At 38.4% G+C, this 19,817-nt stretch overlaps 1 protein-coding gene across 3 annotated transcripts in view; it reads right to left on the bottom strand.

Moving 5' to 3' along the window:
* The window catches only part of ADAMTS12 (ADAM metallopeptidase with thrombospondin type 1 motif 12), a 528,119-nt gene that overhangs the window by 73,007 nt on the left and 435,295 nt on the right, over positions 1-19,817 (bottom strand). For all 3 annotated transcript variants that reach the window (XR_011966393.1, XM_072605885.1, XM_072605886.1), the window contains exons 17-18: positions 13,506-13,632; positions 2,801-3,011 (exon numbers count right to left, since the gene is read on the bottom strand). Coding sequence is in view for 2 of the 3 variants with exons in the window: in XM_072605885.1 (XP_072461986.1) it covers positions 2,801-3,011; positions 13,506-13,632 (338 nt within the window). In the remaining variant the exon portion in view is untranslated. The remainder of the gene's footprint in view (positions 1-2,800; positions 3,012-13,505; positions 13,633-19,817) is intronic.

Genomic DNA, 19,817 nt, shown 5'->3' with positions numbered 1-19,817 from the left:
AGTAACTGAAGATTCTGTCTATCACTATATATCTAGTAACAATATATCCACTAAGTATCCTTAAGGTACAGTATCCTTGTATTATATATTCAGTAACAGGTATGAGAGATGTGCCTATTACATATATATATATATATATATATATATATATATATATATATATATATATATATATATATATATATATATATATATATAATAGCAGGTAGGATTAGTGATACTTGATGGGTAAGGAAATGGGGGTAGGTCTAGACTCATGCTTTCTTTGATCTGGGTAACTCCCAGCAGGGAAACTTTCCTCACAACATAGAACAGTGAGAGGCTGTGAGTGTATAGCTTAGAAATCAGGAAGACTTGAATCACCCAAGTTCTTCCTCTGATAAGGTGCCTATTATTTACCAATCTATGTTGATGGATTAAGAGAATGGCAGGAGGGAAATGGGAAGGTCAGATCCAACCATGGTTATGCCATTCTACAGATGTCTTTATGTTATAGATTAAAAGAAGAGTAGTGACATTTATAAATGGATTTGTTGTTATTTATGTTCAACTGTGACAGATGAAAACCGAAGCAGTTACAGATATCCCTCTAACAACAAGTTACAGTAGCTAACTACAGTAGGAAGTACATAGATATTAGCATGTGTCAGGCCACTTATCAGGCTTTTTTTTTTTAACCAGCTAAAGCAAGCCATTCTGTACATCTTGCATACAAATTTAATGTGAAGAATTCCACAACAAAATCTGCAGTTTTTAAAAAACCAGTAGTGACTCTAGCAATTAGTGAACTCTATATGATGGTCATGATTAACGACCTTACAAGCAGCCTTGACATATTCTGGATAAACAGATTTAATGGACTAGTTGTAATACCCCATTTGGTCTTAGTTTGACAACATGATTATCTCCAGCCCTCTGGGTTAGCAGGGATAAGATGCCAACCTGGCCAGTCTTCATGTTTTACAGAAAGGATGCTCTGGTCCAACAATGACACATTGGGACATGCATTTCTTATTAGCTGGAGGGTTTATTTCCCTGACACTTATTCTTGACTTCCAGACCATTCACAGAGATTAAGTGAACCAGTGTTCTGGGTTTACAGAGTTTAAGAATGTTGAGTAAGGGTACATATAATCACTGCAGGAATGGATTTTGAGAACAAGGAGACCACAACCTGATAAAGATTATAAATTGGGTTATAGGCAATACTTTTGTAGCTTGCCAGAAAAGACTGACAGCTCCTGAGGGGATGATCTTGGGCAAGGCACAGAATGACCAAAAAGTTGGAAGGGACCTCAGAAGCTATCTCACACAATGTATAACCCAACAACAAACCCCTCTACAACATACTGACAAAGTAACCATCCAGTCTATGCATGAAGACTTCCAATGGCAGGGTTGTTCATTTCACTTTTTAACATATCTAGTTATTAGTAAAAAATTTCCCCCCTAATATAAAGTCTAAATTGGCCATTCTGTAACTTCAGCCTCCAGTTCCCCATTACAACTGCTAGGCCCAAGTAGAATAACTCAAATCTTTTTAATTTTTTTTTCCACTGTGGTCACTGAACCTCTTTAGATTATGCTTCTTCAACTGTAAAATGGGGATGATTATTGTAATACAAAGCTCACTGGGTTCTTATGAAAAAATACTTTTCTAACTCTAGTTTGCTGTAGAAATAAGTTCTTATTATATATGCCTGGTAGACATTTCCTATTACCTTGATAAGTTCGATTTATTGCAGCACTAAGCAGGGGGAGCATACTGCTTCAAAGAAGCATGGACTGACTTCTAAGATAATGACCTGAAGAGACAAGCCTCATTTGAATATGCACATACAGTCTGTTTCTTAAAACAATGTAATCACATCACTTGAAGTCATCTTTGAAATTATTAATTAACTTGGTGGCAGTCAAGCATGGCATGCGTGCCCAGCAACACAACTGGAGACAATGATGACCTCTGATTCTTACAGTGAAAATACTGCACTTCCTTCAGAGCCACCTTGGGAACCAACCAAAGCCTCAAGATGCCAATCTGGGAAGTTCTCTGCTGAGGATAAACTTATATCTGACTGTTTCTGAATTACTTGTTCCAGAAAATCAATCCTACAACTAGAATGCTAATCCAAAAAAATGGCTCTAAGCAACGTCACCCTGATTTCTTCTAAGAGTATAACTAAAAGCTTTGTCAGAGTGACATGTCCCCTAAAAATAGGCAGAATAGGAAACTGCCTACAATAAAGAGATGATTAGAGAGGATATTAGTTTTCCTACACCCAAATGTCATTTTGTTCCCTGTCATTAAACCATTAAGGTATCTATTTTTTTTATTTCAAAGACTGTCAATTTCCAAGAGTCCATCATGAATATATAAATAACCTTGGGGAGTACTAGCCTTATTGGCTAACAACAAATCCAGCTTAAGAATCAGTAGTAATATAATGTAGATGGGGAAAGAAGGAGGAGGGGAAGACAGACCATTGCCTCAGTTTTCTGATCATCTGAGGCAGGGCTGGGGAACCTGTGGCCTCCAGGCCTCATGTGGCCTTGAAGGGCCGCAAGTGCTGCCCCTCTGACTGAATCCAAACTTCACAAAACAAATCCCCTTAATAAAAGGATTTGTTCTATAAAACTTGGACTCAGTCAAAAAGCTGCAGCCAAGGATCTAGGAGGCCACATGTGGCCTCAAAGCTGCAGGTTCCCCACCCCAGATCTAGAGCTTGGCTGTAGAGAAGGACCACTTAGAGATCTGGTAAAACCCTCATAACTAACACTTGACTCATATGGCTCAACTTACATCACTCCAGTTGCTCACTGTCCAGTCGGATGGACACAGGACATCTCTGTTGCAGGATATGAGAGCCTTTGGCTTAAGCAAATGATGGCAGTCTTTAGAAGGAAGGGCCTGTTCATCAGAGCCCACTGTTTGAATACACAGCACCGTTCGTTTCTTCTCTCCTTGAGGCCCACAGGTTGCTGAACAGGCCTGCCATTCTCCTGCCCACCATCTACAAGGAAATTCATGGCAATATTTTAAAAAGTCACAAAACATATCTAGTTCCATGTATTCAAAAGAAAACAAATATGAAATACAATGACAGAAATGTGTGAGTACTTTGAAGTTTCTCATTCTATTCTTAAAAAAAAAAAAGATGGAGTGATCTGGGCAAGACATAGTCATCAATGGTCTGCCATGAAATGGGAAGAAAGTTGCCAATGCAGTTGTCTGGGAATTTGTTGTCGCTCCTGTCCTATTTAGCATATTTAACAGTAAATAGGACAAATACAGTTATAATATACTTATAATATTTGCACCCAAAACTTGAGGGCATATTGTACACAGTGGATAATTGATTCAGGATTGAAAACTATCTTGATAGGCTAGGAAAAAATGGGTTCAATCTAATAGCATTAAATATAATAGGAATAAATTCAAAGTTATATAGTTCAAAAAATCAACTTCATAACTACAAGATGGTACAGGTATAGCTAAATATCAGTTTATCTGAAAAAGATCTGAAGTTTTTGGCACACTATAAGCTCAATGTGAGTTGAGAGTGACAGTCAAAATAGCTAAGTCTTCAGCTATGTTAACGGTGACATAATGTTTAAGCCTAGAAAGGTGATAATTCTCCTGTACTCTGCCATGGTCAGGCTACACCTGAAGTACTATGCTCAATTCTGGATGCCACTTTTTAACGATATGGGAGAGTGAGAAGGATTCAGAAAAGCTTAAGCAGGACAGCAAAGAGTCTTGAAAGGAGTGGTGACAATTAGCCCAGAGAAGAAAAGACGCAATGGAGAAGGGAACACAATTGCCTTCTTAAGTATTTGGAAGGTGATCGTATGGAAGGAGGAATGAATTTATTCTGCTGGCTTTAAAGGGCATAACTAAGAGTAGGGAGGCAGATGTTTAATATGAGGAAATACTTCCTCACAATAAGAGCCATCCTTAAGTGCTGCCTTAGGAAACCATGGCCTCTCCCTCACTGGAGGTCTTCAAGTGCATTCTCAATGGGAGAGGGGTCAAGATGGACATCAAGGCTGCAAGCTTAGATGACTGGGAGGATAGTGGTGCCATCAAGGGAAATTGAAAAATTTGAAAAGGAGAAGGTTTGGGGGGAAAGATAACGAAGTCAATTTTGGACATGTTGAGTTTAAGATGTCTAGAGGACATCCAGTTCAAGATGTCATTAGGAAGTTGGAGATGCTAGATTAGAAGTCAACAGAGATTAGGGTTGGATAAATAAATCTTAGAGATGATCACTGAATTTTATGAGAACTGATGAGATCTCCAAGTCAGATGGTATAGAGGGAGAAGAGAAAAGGGCATGAGACAGAGTCCCAGGGGACATCTGCAGTAAGCAGGTATGACCTGGATAGAATCGTCAAAGAGGACTGAGAAAGAACAGTTAGATAGGAAGGAGAAAAACCAGGACATGGTAGTGTCTTGATAACCTAGAGAGAAGAGTGTCAAGGAGAAGAGAATTATTGACTGTGTCAAAGGCTGCATAAAGGTCCAGAAGATAAGCATTAAAAAAAATCCATTAGTTTTAGTAACTTTGAAGAGAGCAGTTTCAGAAAGCAGACTCTAGAGAGCCAAGAACAGAATGAAAAGCACCTATGGTAGACAGTCTTCCCAAGGAGTTTAGCCACTAAAGAAAGAAGATATAAGATGATAGCAAGTAGCGATGGATGACTCAAGTAAGAGCTTTATGAGAATAGGGGAGAAATGGGCATGCTAGTAGATAGTAGAAAGACATCTATAAGTATCTGAGGTCATATTTGAAGGAAGATCTTCCTGACATCAGGTTCAATGTTCTATCCACTGTACTACTAATGAACTTTCTTGTTTCACCCATGATCTTACTGGAAAGGCTTCTAGCTTATCCCCATAACAGATAGCACTTCCTGATGGTTTTAGAGCGATACTACTTGCTATTTTAGGGAACTCTCCATTTATTTCAATGATTCTTAGAGTTTTTAATAGGAATAATTATTGAATTTTATCAAAAGTTTTTTCTGCATCTATTGAGATAATCATGATTTTTGTCATTTTCATTATTAATATGCCCAATTATCCCCACAGGTCACCACCCACCTAGCACAGAGTGAATGTAATTATTAAATAGTAACTGTTTCTCTTTTATCCAGGAACCCTGAGGTTGGTGACCTTGCACAGCCCTCCCTCACTCAAATCAAAGTCAACTGCAAGTCATTTCATCATCTCGATGTCATGGTCCTCTTTGAGAATGAAGGACAAAACACACAACACAACCACTGAACTATCTCACCTTGGTCCAGTGTTTGTTTGAGGCCATCAATGGGATAGATAGTTAATTCTTGATTATTCAAGAGCTCATTAGACATACTGACTGGTTTCCATTCTCTTCTCTATATTCTGTCTATTGTCCCTAAAACTGTGTATTGACATCTTCACCAAGATATGTGCAGGTCAAAAATCAGGGGATCATAGAGTGAAAGCTACAAGAGACTCCAAGATTGATTGTAAAGTCATCCATCTAGAGATTCTCTGGCTGTCCCCTATGACTTGAAAGGCCTCCTTCTTCTGTTCTGACTACTGACCTCTTTTGGCTTTCTTTAAATCCCAACTAAAATTCCATCTTCTACAGGAAGCCTTTTCCAACACTTCTTAATTCCACCCCTTTCCTTCTTTTGAATTATTTCCCCATTTATCTTGTATATAGTTTTCTTGGTATATAATTGTTTGCATGTCATCTTCCCCTTGAGATTGTAAGCTCCTTGAGAGCAGGGACTGTCTTTTGCCTCTTTTTGTAATCTGGCACATAATAGGTGCTTAATGAAGGTTTACTGAGTTGAATTGAATTGAGTTGGAAGACATTTCAGAGACCATTAGTCTAACCTCATCATTTAGCAGATGAGGGAACTGAGAGCCAGGGAGGTTAAAAGTCTTGCTCACAGTCAGAGTTCAAATCCTGCCTCGGATATTTATATGAGCTGTGTAACTCTAGACAAGTGTCCTAACATTTTCAGCCTCAGTTTCCTTATCTGTAAAATGGGGATCATAACTGCACTCACCTTAAAGAACTGTTGTGAGGATCAGTTGAGATAGCCTAAGTTTTACACATCTTCAAGTACAATGTAAACGTACTATTATTGTTGTCCTTGTTAGCTGTGACTTTATGACTTTATGACTTCACTACAAACTAAGACCTCGGCTGAAATTTACAGGGAAAAAGAATCAATGCTTCCAAAAATGCAGTTGTTTTTTAAAGCCAGGACTTTTGAAGAAATTCTGCTTGGGTGGGGTGGGTTTAAAATGAGATCACTTTCTTTTCTCCCAATGTTAGAAAATCTGGGTGCCACACACTGACAAAAAATTAATATTTGGAACTGTGTGATGTGAAACCAAACGAATATCTCCTTCACTAATTTAATTACTTTGTTCTACCTTTGACATTTTCCCAGGAGTCTAAGCACACTGCTGAATATAGGAAATGTCATTCTGGCTGCTCCTTAATCTGAGCTGACTGAACGGCTGATTTATCTAATTACTCTCTGCTGGGCCTTCAGTCGTGTCCGTGAGAAGTGATAATGGACCTCTTTGTTTTGCCTTCCTGATATTTCCTCCGTACTGTGACGGACACTTTGCATATGCTTGCCAGTAGCTTAAAGATGAAAAATTATCCTCTTTCTTTACACCATGAGATATTTCTGACAGGGATAAGGAGAGCAGGAAGGATTTCCTGGAGCTTGCTCCCCACTATCCTTCCACTTCACTCCCACAGCTTCTACTTCAGGAAACTCATGAAAAAGTACAGGTAAAGTCCTCTGAGTTTTTTTTACATGAAAGGTGATATATCAGGTTTCATCAGGTTGCAGACAGTGTATGGGGAGGCTAGACTGAGAAACAAAAACTCTCCATCCCTAAGCAGGAAAGCTACTTTTGCATCAGTACTTGTTTGCACGTAATACTTGTCTTGATTACCAAAGTCACAGGGGCTGCCATGGGAGGATTGAGAAGGGATGAAAAGGTTTGGAATAGCCCCTGTGGTGAATGGGATAGTGAACTGATTGGAGGGCCATAGGTGAATTGCCTTGTATAGTGAGTACACCATTGAAATCTTGTAAAGTAAATTTGTAGTGGACCTGATCAGCATGATTTTGTGATATTCTCCAACTTGATTTAGCTGTGTGTGAATAGGAGCCAAGACAGAGGATAGGGTGAGGATTTTAAGGCTGAGATTTAGTAAGGCATGGTTGGCAATAGGACAAGAGGACAAGGTACTCAAAGGAAAGAAGGGAGGAATAAGCATTTATATAGCACCTACTATGTGCCAGATACTGTGCTAAGAACTTTAAAATGACTGTTTATATTACACTATACTATATTATGCTGTTATTATATTTTCACAATGACTTGTTCTCCCCATTTGACAGTTGAAGAAACTGAGGCAAACAGAAGCGACTTGCCCAGGGTCATACAGCTGGTAAGTGACTGAGATCATATTTGAACTTGGGTCTTTCTCACTCCAGACCTTGCACTCTAACCACTACACCACCTAGGTGAATAGAATAGCTGTTGGTCCTTCATTTTCCTAGAGGACCAGTGACATCATGAGCTGTATGTTGACTTCCTCATGAACTGGATTCAAGTGAGGCAGAGTTGCACAAAGTTATCAGCCTCACTCTTCCTGAGCATCCAAATCCAGTGACAGGACAAAAGCCAAGACAGCTGGTGATGGCCCACTGTGCAGTGGATAAACTTAGCATCTTCCATATCTGACCAAGCTCTAAGCACTCCACAGCTCCTGCTTCAGCCATCTTCATGGTTGCTGGAACAAATCGCTCTCATCTGCCCATTCTGCCAGAGGATGTCTTCACAGGCATGAGGTAGACATTCCCCTAACTCAACGACTGATTTAAGGCCTGTTGGTTACCCTCAACCTGGTTTAGCCCATCTGCAGAGACAGTTTTGCCAGTGTGGCTGCTGTGCATGCTACAGTTTCTTAGAGTCACAGGGGAGAATAAGTGAGAGGTGGACACCAAAGGTGGATGAGCAGCCCTGTAAAGTGGTGCGTGGGTGTTCAAGAAGGACTAGCATCTCTAGTATGAGTAAAGGTGAACAGGTTCAACAAGGGATAGGGAAGGGAGAAGAACAAAGCTTTAACGTGGGTAAGAACTGAAAAGTGGAGGAACTGGAGGTCACTGTGAGAATGAAAAACAGGGTTAAGGGTCATTAGGCAGAGGGAAAGCTAGAATGATAAAAGATTATGATGAGAATTTCAAAAAACATTTCAGAGTTCATGACCATGGAAGAAGAACATGTGGGTGATGAAAACATCAAAGGTATGATCATCTTCGTATGTAGCTAAAGTGGAATGGGGGAAAAAGTCATGGGAAAAGAGTGAATTGGGAAGTTGGGGTGGTTGGGAGAATATCAATAGGTATGTTGTAGAAGAAATGACTTATGGTTATTAACTTACACTAACATCTTATCAAACATGTAGGGCAAGAAAAAAGACAGTGATGCAGTAGATAGAGAGCTGGCCTTAGTATCAGGAAGACCTGGGTTCAGATTCTGCTTCTTAGGTACCATAGGCAAGTTGTCTAATCCCTAAGTGATCCAAGGAAACTGCTTATCTTCTTAAATGGACCAGAAATTCCCTACAATGATGAAATTACAGATCCAGGTGAAACAAACAAAAACAACATACAAATATATGTTAATATAATCAGCGCATCTTAGAGAGGTAACAGCATGGCAACTAGGTGGTGCCACAGTGCAGTGAATGCTAGGCCTAGAGTGGGGAAGACATCTTCCTGAGTTCAAATCTGGCTTTAGACACTAGCTGTATGACCCTCAGTAAGTCACTTAACCCTGTTTGCCTCAGTTTTCTCCACTATAAAATGAGCTGGAGAAGAAACTGGCAATCCACTCTAGTACCTTTGCCAAAAACAATCTACAAACGGGGTTACAAAAAGTTGGACATAACTGAAACAACTGAAAAGCATGTCATGGTACAAAGAGTGCTGGCCTTGGTGCCAGGACCCCCCGGGTTCAAATTCTGTCTCAGACATTCAACAGCCATGTTATCTTGGGTATGGCATCCAAGCCCTTTAAGCCTCAGTTTCCTAACTGGTACAATGGTGATAACAATAACACCTACCCTCACCAAGTTGTTAAGATTAATTATGATAATGTACACAAAATTCTTTGCAATGTTAACATGTCCATAAATATTATTTATTATATGATCATCAGTGTCAAATAAGTCCTTTTCTCAGTCTTCAGTCTTTTCTCAGTCTTTGAATATAGATCATTCAGCACTGTTGACTCTCTCTTCCAGGGATTTCAAAGATGAGCATCTTTGATACCATATCTCCTGTCTACACTCACGTAGCTGCCCAACTAATTCCATTCCTTATCAGTTATCTCCTAGAATATTGTAAAAGGTTCTGAACTGGCTTCTTCGCTTCCAGTAGCTCTCCCTTCTCCAAGCCGTCTTTCACACAGCCACTACAATTATCTTCATTTCATTTCATTGGCCATATCTCTCCCCACTCAAAATTTATCAGTGGATCACTATTGCCTGTGGTGGAAAAAACCCACAATTCTTAGCTTGACATTTAAGATTTACTGTAATCTTACTCCAAAAAAAAATTTCCTAGGGATATTTCAATCACTCACTTTTTTTTGAAACTGAAATCATTAAATATATTTAAATAATTTCATTAAAGATTTTAACATAAACTATGAAAATTACAATTTATCCACTTAGAAATATTTTTGTTAATCTTTGCATATAAGATACAGGCAGAATCCCTTAATTATATACTTAAATTTCTACTTAGAAATAGCTAGTTGAATGCATTTATCTAGTTAAATTGTTACAGGGATAGATGTCCTCCATGTGTAGCATGGTTTGAATAGACATCTCTAGTCTTTTCTCCCTCCACACCTGTCCAAGGGAGAATTTCATTCTTGCCAGGATGGGAAGCAGGAAGTTGAGCCTAGAAGTCTAGCCTCTGCTCTCCTCAAAGAGAAGTGGTTCTGGACTAGAATCATATCTATCTGCTCTTGTAAATATTGATCTAGGAGATATCGTTTTCATATTTGAGCTAAACTTCTGTCAATCACTCACTTTCACTCACAATGTTTCATCCTAACTGAAATACTACCTTTGGCCCAATCTTGTTCTTTACCCCCTTTTTTTCCAGCCCCAGAGGCTTATTCAATGCATTTTATACAACAAAATATACGCACAATGATTTTTTTTCTTTGTAGATTCTGCAGAGACACAAAACTCAGAACAGGGCTTTTCACGTATAGACTGTGCTGTGCATTCTTCCAGACTGTGAGATGCCTAAAACACATTTGCTCCAAAGTTGTGCTTCTTAAAATCTTCTTTCCTTAAGGAGGTCCCCATCTCAGAGGCCACTTACTCCCATGAAGCCTTCCCTGAGGCCCTCCCAACACATATACACTTCAGCTGGAAAGCATTATTTACCTTCTCAAATATTCCCAGGCCTTTTGTTTGGGTCTCTGGTTGATTCTGATCCCTCCCTACCATATATCATGCTTGTTGGAGCATATGTCATATTCCCCAACTGGATGGCAAGGTTTTTCACCGTGGGAGCTGCATCATTTTTCTTCTTGGCTATATCCCTAGTATTCTAGCACAGTCTTCTGTGTAGTAGGTGCTTATTAAATACTTGTTGAATTACACTAAATTCATACACAGTGTGATTCATACAGCTTATTTTCTGATTGATTTTTCTTATTGCAAACTTTTCTTAGTAAATATTAATCTGATCTGTTCATGATTTGAGTCCACCTCTGGGTTTCCTAGCTATAATAAGCAAGCTTTTGTCTAATCCTGCCTGGAACTGGGCCTCCAGGCCCACTTCTCAACCATCTGCACACTATGAAGCCATCATGTACCTGTCTCCCCATTCCACCTGAAGTGAACTCTCATCTTTCAGTCAACTTTCTCTTTCAGATTGACAGACACCAACAAAATACATACATCTGGATATAAGTGAATAAGATCATCTCTCAGCCTGTGTCCACTAAAGCTCAAACAACTATCTGAACTTAGTTCTTTTAGCTGGTGATATGGGATCCCAAATCCACTTGTTTAACTAAAATCAAACCATATCCCAAGCCATAAAAAATTCACCAAGCATGATTTATTACTTTTAAAGGCTCAAAAACACCATTTAGATTCACAACCTCCTGCCAATAAAGAATGAGTTTATCTATCTGTTAAATAAATAACTCCTTAGATGAAGGAGAGACCTGTCTAATCAAGCATACTCTACTAATTTGTTGATCTTTGATAGCTATTGATCCATTTACTAGTTCAACCAATAGGTTTGCCATTGTAAGCAAGGCACTGAGCTGAATGTTCTGGGGGTGGGGGGGACAACAAGGAGCTAACACACTGACTGGGTCCCTTAAGGACCTTTAATCTAGCAAGAGGGGTAAGATGTGCACTCTTGAACAATCTAAGCTGTGCACAGGCATTCAGAAGGTGGAGAATATTATGAAGAGAAAAGTAATTAGTCCCAAGAAAAAAAGGAAAGTGTTAGGTGGTAGAAATTTGGGATTTGTCAAATCACTTTATAGCCTTGTCTTTCAATTTTTTTTTTAAATACTCATTTTTTTGAAGATCTGGACAGTATAATGGTATGGTCAGGAGAAAAATATATTTGTCTTACAACAAAAATGACTAATATGTGAGATGCCGGGCTTTTTATTTTTACTTTGAGGCAGTTAGATGATCTAGAGGTTAGAACTCTAGCCTAGGAATCAAGGAGTTCTGCATCTGAATTCTGCCTCAGACACTTACTAGCTCTTAAAGTTACTTAACCTTTCTCAGCCTAAATTTCTTCACCCACATAATGGGGGTTAATAATTATATTTACCTCACACTGTTGTAAAAATCAAACTAGATAAATATTAAAGTGCTTTACTAAACCTTATAGTGCTATATAAATGCTTGCTACTATTCTTTTCTTTTTCCTCTGAGGATCATAGTAAAACAGTATAGGAGACACAGCTATAAACATGACTAATTATTTACTAACCAAGGGGAAAAAAAACCCCAGGTGGTCTGGTATTGCACAGGAGTGGAGGTGGGTTGCCAGGGAACACAATTCCTATTTAGGACCCATTAGCTTTTTCTTTGTAATTACCAGAACTTCCTTTCTCCTTAAAAGTGGCAGAAAAACTGGTCCATTTCAAAAGACTGATCTGATATAAAATGGAGCACCTCCACGCTTAATTGGAGAATACAGTTCCTTCGGAAAAGACTTAATTTCTTTATTGTCAAGATGCTCTGACAACAAGGAACTAGAGAGGCATGTAGAAAGAACAAAGTACCCCCAAGATCCCTGGGTTCATCAGCTTATACTCTGATCCATTACATTGCTTTCAAGGTCTTTGAAACTCTAGATCTGGGTTCCTGTATGGTAGAAAGACTACAGAGCTCAGATGGAGAAGAACATGGGGAATCCATTGTCTCCCAATGTAGCCCATCTCACTTGTGGACTGCTATTCTTAAAAAATAAATCATCCATTAGAGAGGCTCATAATTTCTTATGCAACCTTCTTTCTCAATAAAGGCTTGGGTTTGACTGCTGCTAAATTCATAAGAAAAAATGAAGCTTAATTAATTAATATTTTTAAATTTAAAGCCTAGAAAAATGAATCTTAAAAAGAAAGATGTTCAGTTGCACACACATCATCTGTATCAAATTGCTTGTCTTCTCAATGAAGTGGGAGAGGAGGGAGAAAGAGAATTTGGAACTCAAAGTTTTAAAAAAGATGTTAAAAATAATTTTTATAAAAATAGAAGCTAAAAATTGTTTTTTCATGTAATTTGAAAAAAATAAAACATGAACAAAAAGAGATCCTTTTCAAATCTTAGATCATATTACTGGGATTTAAAATCTCAGATTTTCCACTTACTGTCTATATAACTTGGAGTAAGCCATCTAACTTCACTAGACCTCTGTCTCCTCATCAATGAAGGTTTGAAGTAAATGATATCTGAAGTCAACTTCACATTGTGTGATCCCAGGGATATACTAAGGTAAGCACAAAGCAAAGATACAAAATGCTCTGAGAAAATTAGAGGGAGAAAGATCACTCTTAACCAAGAGAATAAGGGAAATCTTCATAAGGAAGGTGATACCTAACGTAGCCCAGAAGATTCACATTCTTCTGCTAAGTAGCTTTCCAGAAATCTGCAAGGCTTTGCCCACCACATTACTTTGTGATTCATACTTACCAAATAATTAAACCCAGATCACAGACATATTGGATTCTATAAACATATTTCACTCCCCAGGGAGACATTGTTTTCAATTGTATATTGTTGTAGAAACTGATACTATAACCATGGAAACCTTTAATTCCTACAGAGCGTTGCTTCCTGGACGATGGGTTCTTATGAGCCGAAACCCAACCCTGAACAGACACAAACAACCTCTTAGGTTTTATGTGATGTTACCTGGGAGGACAATTCCTTTCGTAGCATTTCTTCTGCCTGCCATTGGGCTGCGTTTCAGGGTCACAGAATGTAGCTCTGACCATGCCTTTCCCCTTCTTCACACAGTGGGCTGTCTGGCGGCGAATACCTAAGAAACAGGCAGAATGATTCATACATATTGAAAACTGCATTAAATCTGAAGCATTTCTATTCAATATCTAATAATCAAACACGGTCATAGAAGGCTGCCATGCTTGTGGCTAACAAGAAGACTCCCTTGATGGAAGTATACTTGTTCTCAAATCACAAGGATGTGTAAACCTTTGCAGCAGGGATGCCAAATGACATTTCTAATTTATGACCCTGATGATAGAGCCAAAGTGCTGAGTTGATCTCCTGGGGTATAAAACTGTAGTTTATCTCAGATAAATTAGCTATATAAATGCATAACAGATAATACTTCCAAAAAAAAACCCCACAGAATTTGGATGAGAAAAAAGGATATTATTTTCAGCCATATGTTCCAATAAAATGGTTACCGATCAGGGGAATGAATTAGAGAATCTCATGTGGGTCCTTAAAAGTTTTGCTTCTGTCTATGAATATTTAAGTGGCCACTTCAATCAAGTAAAGATCTTGTCCCAGGTGCCATGGGGGATACAGAGAGGAATAAAATGGATGTCCTAAGTTTTATCAGGGAGTTGATCTCTCTCATTCCATGATGTGTCCCTCCCACTCAAATTGTTAGTGCTCCTTCCCTCCTCAAACTACCTTGAATTTGCCAATGTACATATTTTATATATATGTATACATATATACATATATGTGTGTGTATGTGTATATATACATACATACTCCCCCACACTAGTAGAAAGTAAGCTCCTTGAAGGCAGCTTGTTTCTTTTTTTGTCTGTGCCCTGCATATCTAGCATAGTGTCTGCATAGAGGAGATATTTCACAAGTTCTTGGTGAATTAAATCACAGACTAAGAAAATCTTAGCGTTTTAGTGGACTACTAGTTCAAATGAGTTAGCTACATGATGTCAGCCAAAAAAACCCAACAACAACTCAATTTTACACTATTTTAAAAGGGGGCAACCCAGCTCCTAAAGGGAACCTCCCCCTCCCCCACAAACTCATGCAAAGATTTTTTTTCTAATTTTTTTCTTCCTTCTGATCGAATTATGTTGATTTTATTGGTGTAAATGTTTTTGAATTCCATATCAATTAAATTATTTTATTTACAATTGTTTTATCTTTGGTGGTTATTGCTTTCTCTTATTTGGCAAAGAAATCACCGACTGACTATAGCTGCAAAAATTATACCTGAGTTGATTCTGTTCTAATTTTTTGAATGGGAGGACCATTAGGATTCAGGCCGTATATTCATTTGAGTTTATTGTAGCATGTGGTATCATATGCTGATTTAAACCTAATTTCTGCCCAATTGCTTCCCAGTTTTCCTATGCATCCTTATTGAATAGGGAATTCTTTTCCAATAATTTATATTCTTGGATTTATTGGGTTGTTTAGTTCAATGACTTCTTTTTCATTTATCTATTTGTTCTACTGCTCTATTTTTTTTCTATTTCTTAATGAGTACTAAATGTATATTCAATTTTTCTCTCTTATTTAACAGAAATACTCTTAAAAGACAAAAAAAAATTCTATCTCATGATTAATGGAATTTGGATCAAATATATTTTTAAATAAGAACCAGTTATATAAGTTATTTTTAATTTCAAGAATGAAAGGGAATCATAGAATGTTGGAGGTCATATACAGCAAACTTAAACCTCAAAGTTATCTCCTTTACAACACCCTCAGTAGGTTGTAACTAAGCCTTACACGATTTCAAATGACCAGAACTACCTCATAAAACTGCTCATTTTATGGCAGAGTAACTCTATTTGTCAGAAAGTTGGTTCTTATATTGAGATAAAAATCTACTTTCCTGTAGTTTCCAGTCAATCAAGTCTAGTTCAATGTTGTTAGGATTTTGCTTTTGAGAACCTTCCATCTTCCATTCTGCATTTTGTTGTTTCTACTTTTGGAATCCTGCCTTTAATTCCTTACACACTTTAGATTCTACTATCCTAAAATCTCAGAGGCCTCTTCAGAGACAAAGATGACACTGCTGACTCAACAGAATATGCTCTTTAAATTATTTTTTTCCAGCAGTGATGTTGGATTTGTATTGACCAATCTACATTCTCTTTCTTACTTGATACATGTGGCTCTTGACAGACAGCTCTAAGAGGACTGACTGAGGTTGGATGTGCAGTCTGTGAACAGGCTAGGAAGCAAAGTTCTTTAGTTCACACAATGATGAAATTAATCCCAACATTAACATTGCTTTAGCTAACTGAACTAAGAAGGCACATTCATAAGGAAAATGCAAAATAATTCACCCTCTCTCCCTGTTCTTCACTTTCTTTTTCACTTCCTCTTCTTCATCACTAGCATTACAACAACCATCTACTGAGTGTCTATTAGTACAAAAGACACTGTGTTAGGCACCATGGGTTGAGAGGTATGAGTTATGGCCCCTAACTTCAGGAAAACTTACAATCTAGCTATATGAAATGTTATATACTACAGGTCCAAGTTAATGTTTATTTATAGTTATAATATGAATCATAGAGAAGATGTCATCTGAATTGGTTCTGGGAGTAATCACAATGGAAAAAAAAAATACCTCAGATTCTTGAGATGCTTGAAGTGCTAATGTATATGGTATGAGGGAGTGTGGAAATATGCTGGATTTAGAATCTAGACACTTGACTTGGAGTCTTAACTCTGATGTTATCAGGGTGATCATGGTCAAGAACCTTATCCACTCTGACCTGTGGGTGGGATCATGATTACTAAGAGAAGGAGGCAGAGATGTGTAATTCCTGTGTGATCCTGTTTTCTCTGCCAAAGAGAAAAAACTTAGCACGTCATTCAGTCGTGTCTGACTCTTTGTGACCCCATTTTGGGAATTTTCTTGGCAAAGATACTGGAGTGATTTGCCATTTCCTCCTGCAGCTCATTTGACACATAAGGAAACTGAGGCAGACAGGGTTAAGTGACTTGCTCAGGGTCACACAGCCAGTAAAGTGACTGAGTGTAAATTTGAAGTCAGGAAGATGAGTCTCCCTGACTCCAGGCCTGGCACTCTACTCACTGTGCCAGGTAGCTGACCTTAATAAATGTTTATTTATTCATCGAACCACAAAGAAAATTCCCTTCGTACTGAACAAAAATTACTAAAAGGGAATTGATCCCATGATAAGTTAGGAGAAAACAAGAAGGCGAAGCAATCCCTTCCCTCAAGGAGCTTATATTTCAATGGGGAGGGGAGGAAAGAAACACCACCACCCTTGAGATGAGGATAATACTTTCAATACCTGTTTTACAGGATTATTGTAAAAGTACTTTGTGGACCTTAAAGGTGAATAAAATATTTGTTATTAGACAAAACACAGAAGCCTGTCACTGCTTCTTAACAGTTTTTCAGAAAAAAGAAAGTTTTTTCCCCTCGTATAGATAGAATCCTGAATGTATCCTTGTAGGGGATTCTTAAGAAGAGGTTTGGGTAGAGTATCTTGTAGGGTATAGCTTTCTTGCTAGATGTTATTTCTCATTTTCTTAAAACAATTAAGACAATGTATTAGATGACGTTTTCCTGAAAAAATATACATAAATCAAATTTTTATATTCAAATCAACTTTTCCTATCCACTTTTATGATAATTTTAGGGAGATATTCCCTTAGGGCTAATTCTGGCCCCCAGAGCATAACAAAAAAGCCCGGGAAAACAGCCAACTTTGGGGAAGTAAATATTTAGAAGAAAATTGGTCTAATTTCTTGTTTATTTACAATACTTCACAAAAATTTGTTTATTCATCAGTGAATTCATGGCCTTGGACAAATCATTTCTCCTCTGGGGTCACAGTTTCCTTATCTGTAACATTAGGGGATTTGAAATGGATGGTCTTTAAGGTTCCTCCCACATCCCAAGTCCTTTGACGCTTTCATTTCTTAATATACAGGATGACCCCAAAGTACTAGTGATGTTTTGAGCTATTAATGCTTAAAACTGTACTAAGATTTTGAGACCACACTGTACAGTGCTTTATAAGTTGCTATGACTATCACTTAATAATCAGACATCTGAGGATGAGTCACTATAAACTTAGCCAAGTCAACCTTTGAATGATAACCTATCATTGGATTTCACATGAAACTTTTCCAGCTTAGTAAAACCTACCAAGCCCAAAGCTTTTCTCTACTGACATATCCTTGAACATACCTCAGGTTACTTCCGTGATGAGAGGAGTCATTAGCATAGTACTGGAAATGTAGCAAGTACAAGTACTTCAAGTGTTCTAACTTCTACCCTGGGGAGAGTCAACTCTAGCTCCTCCTTTTTCTTTTAAAATCTTTTTTTGGTTACATTTTAAGTTCCAGACTGTCTCCTTCCATTCCTCACTCCCTACCCCACACCAAAGAAGGCCACCATTTAACACACACACACCCATACACACATGTGTGCACACACGTGCATGGGCATGTGTGCGTGTATCAGTTCTTTTTCTGAAAGTGGATAGCATCTTCCTTCACAGGTCCTTTGTAGGTGATCTGAGTATTTATAATACTCAGAATAGTTTAGGCATTCACAGTTATTATCTGAACAATATTGCTGTTATTGTATACAGTGTTTTCTTGGTTCTGCCCATTTCACTCTTTATTATTTCAATGCAAGTCTTTCCAAGATCCTGCCTTTTCTAGAAACTCCAGAAAGTGATCATGAGTAATCTGAATTGTTCCTCCCAACTTCCCTGAAGCATAGAGGAACAACTGGGGAGACAATGGGGTGATCTCTCAAACCTCTAAATCCAGTGATATTTGTTGGCATGGTTAGAAGATTCATTTCTCAGATTCTGGAAGAGAAAGGAGTCACATGACAATGTCTTACCATAAGCAAATGTGGAGTTGACAACAAAGACTCATTTGGAAGATTCAGGGAGAAAGAACTCCTTTATTCTCCTGTATGAGAGCTAGGTCTGTGGGGACTGTACAGAGGAAAGTTTAAAAAATAATAGAGATGTAATTTTTTTTAGTTGTAAAAACCCACTCAGAGACACATCTTCAAATGGACTAGTGTTCTCAAAATGCTCCTCTGATAAAGATGAGTTCTAATAGCCGAAGGAAAACCTCACTGCTACACTAGGAAGGACCATGAGTGGATCAACTGCTCAGCAGATGGGATGAGAACTGAGTGGAAAGTAGCTACAGAGAACAGATGAAATGACCAGTACAGTGCTGGATTTGGAAGGGAGCTGGGTGCGAATTCTGGCTCTGCTGCTTATTACCTATATGATCTTAACCTCTGTGGTTCTCAGTTTCCCCACTTATATAAATGCAGGAGTTGAAGATGATTAATTCTTTTTTTTTATTTAACTTTTAACATTTATTTTCACACAATTTTGGGTTACAAATTTTCTCCCCTTTTATCCCCTCCCCCCCCCAGACCCAAGCTTTCTAATTGCCCCTGTGACCTATCTGCTCTCTCCTCTATCCTCCCTCCCTGCCCTTGTCTCCGTCTTCTCTTTTGTCCTGTAGGGCCAGATAGCTTTCTTGACCCCTTAACCTGTATTTCTTGTTACCCAGTGGTAAGAACATTACATTTGGTCCTAACACTTTGAGTTCCAACTTCTTTAGCTCCCTCCCTCTCCACCCCTTCCCCTTGGAAGACAGGCAATTCAATATAGGCCATATCTGTTTAGTTTTGCAAATGATTTCCATACTAGTTGTGTTGTATAGGACTAACTATATTTCCCTCCATCCTGTCCTGTCCCCCATTACTTCTATTTTCTTATGGTCCTTTCCCTCCCCATGAGTGTCGACCTCGTATTGCATTCTCCTCCCCATGCCCTCCCCTCTATCCTCCCCCCCACCCTGCTTGTGCCCCTGTCCCCCACTCTCCTGTATTATGAGATAGGTTTTCCTATCAAAATGAGTGTGCATTATATTCTTTCCTTTAGTGGAATGTGATGAGAGTAGACCTCATGTTTTTCTCTTGCCTCCCCTCTTTATCCAACCACTAATAAGTCTTTTGCTTGCCTCTTTTATGAGAGATAATTTGCCCCATATAACTTCTCCCTTTCTCCTCCCAATATTTCTCTCTCACTGCTTGATTTCATTTTTTTTTTAAGATATGATCCCATCCTCTTCAATTCACTCTGTGCACTCTGTCTCTATGTATGTGTGCATGTGTGCATGTGTGTGTGTGTGTACTCCCACCCAGTACCCAGATACTGAAATGTTTTAAGAGTTACAAATATT

This window comes from Notamacropus eugenii, chromosome 4 (assembly GCF_028372415.1).
Source record: "Notamacropus eugenii isolate mMacEug1 chromosome 4, mMacEug1.pri_v2, whole genome shotgun sequence".
Classification (NCBI taxonomy): Eukaryota; Metazoa; Chordata; class Mammalia; order Diprotodontia; family Macropodidae; genus Notamacropus; species Notamacropus eugenii.
The sequence above is the reverse complement of the archived record's forward strand: the minus strand, read 5'-3'. Positions and strand labels throughout refer to the sequence as shown.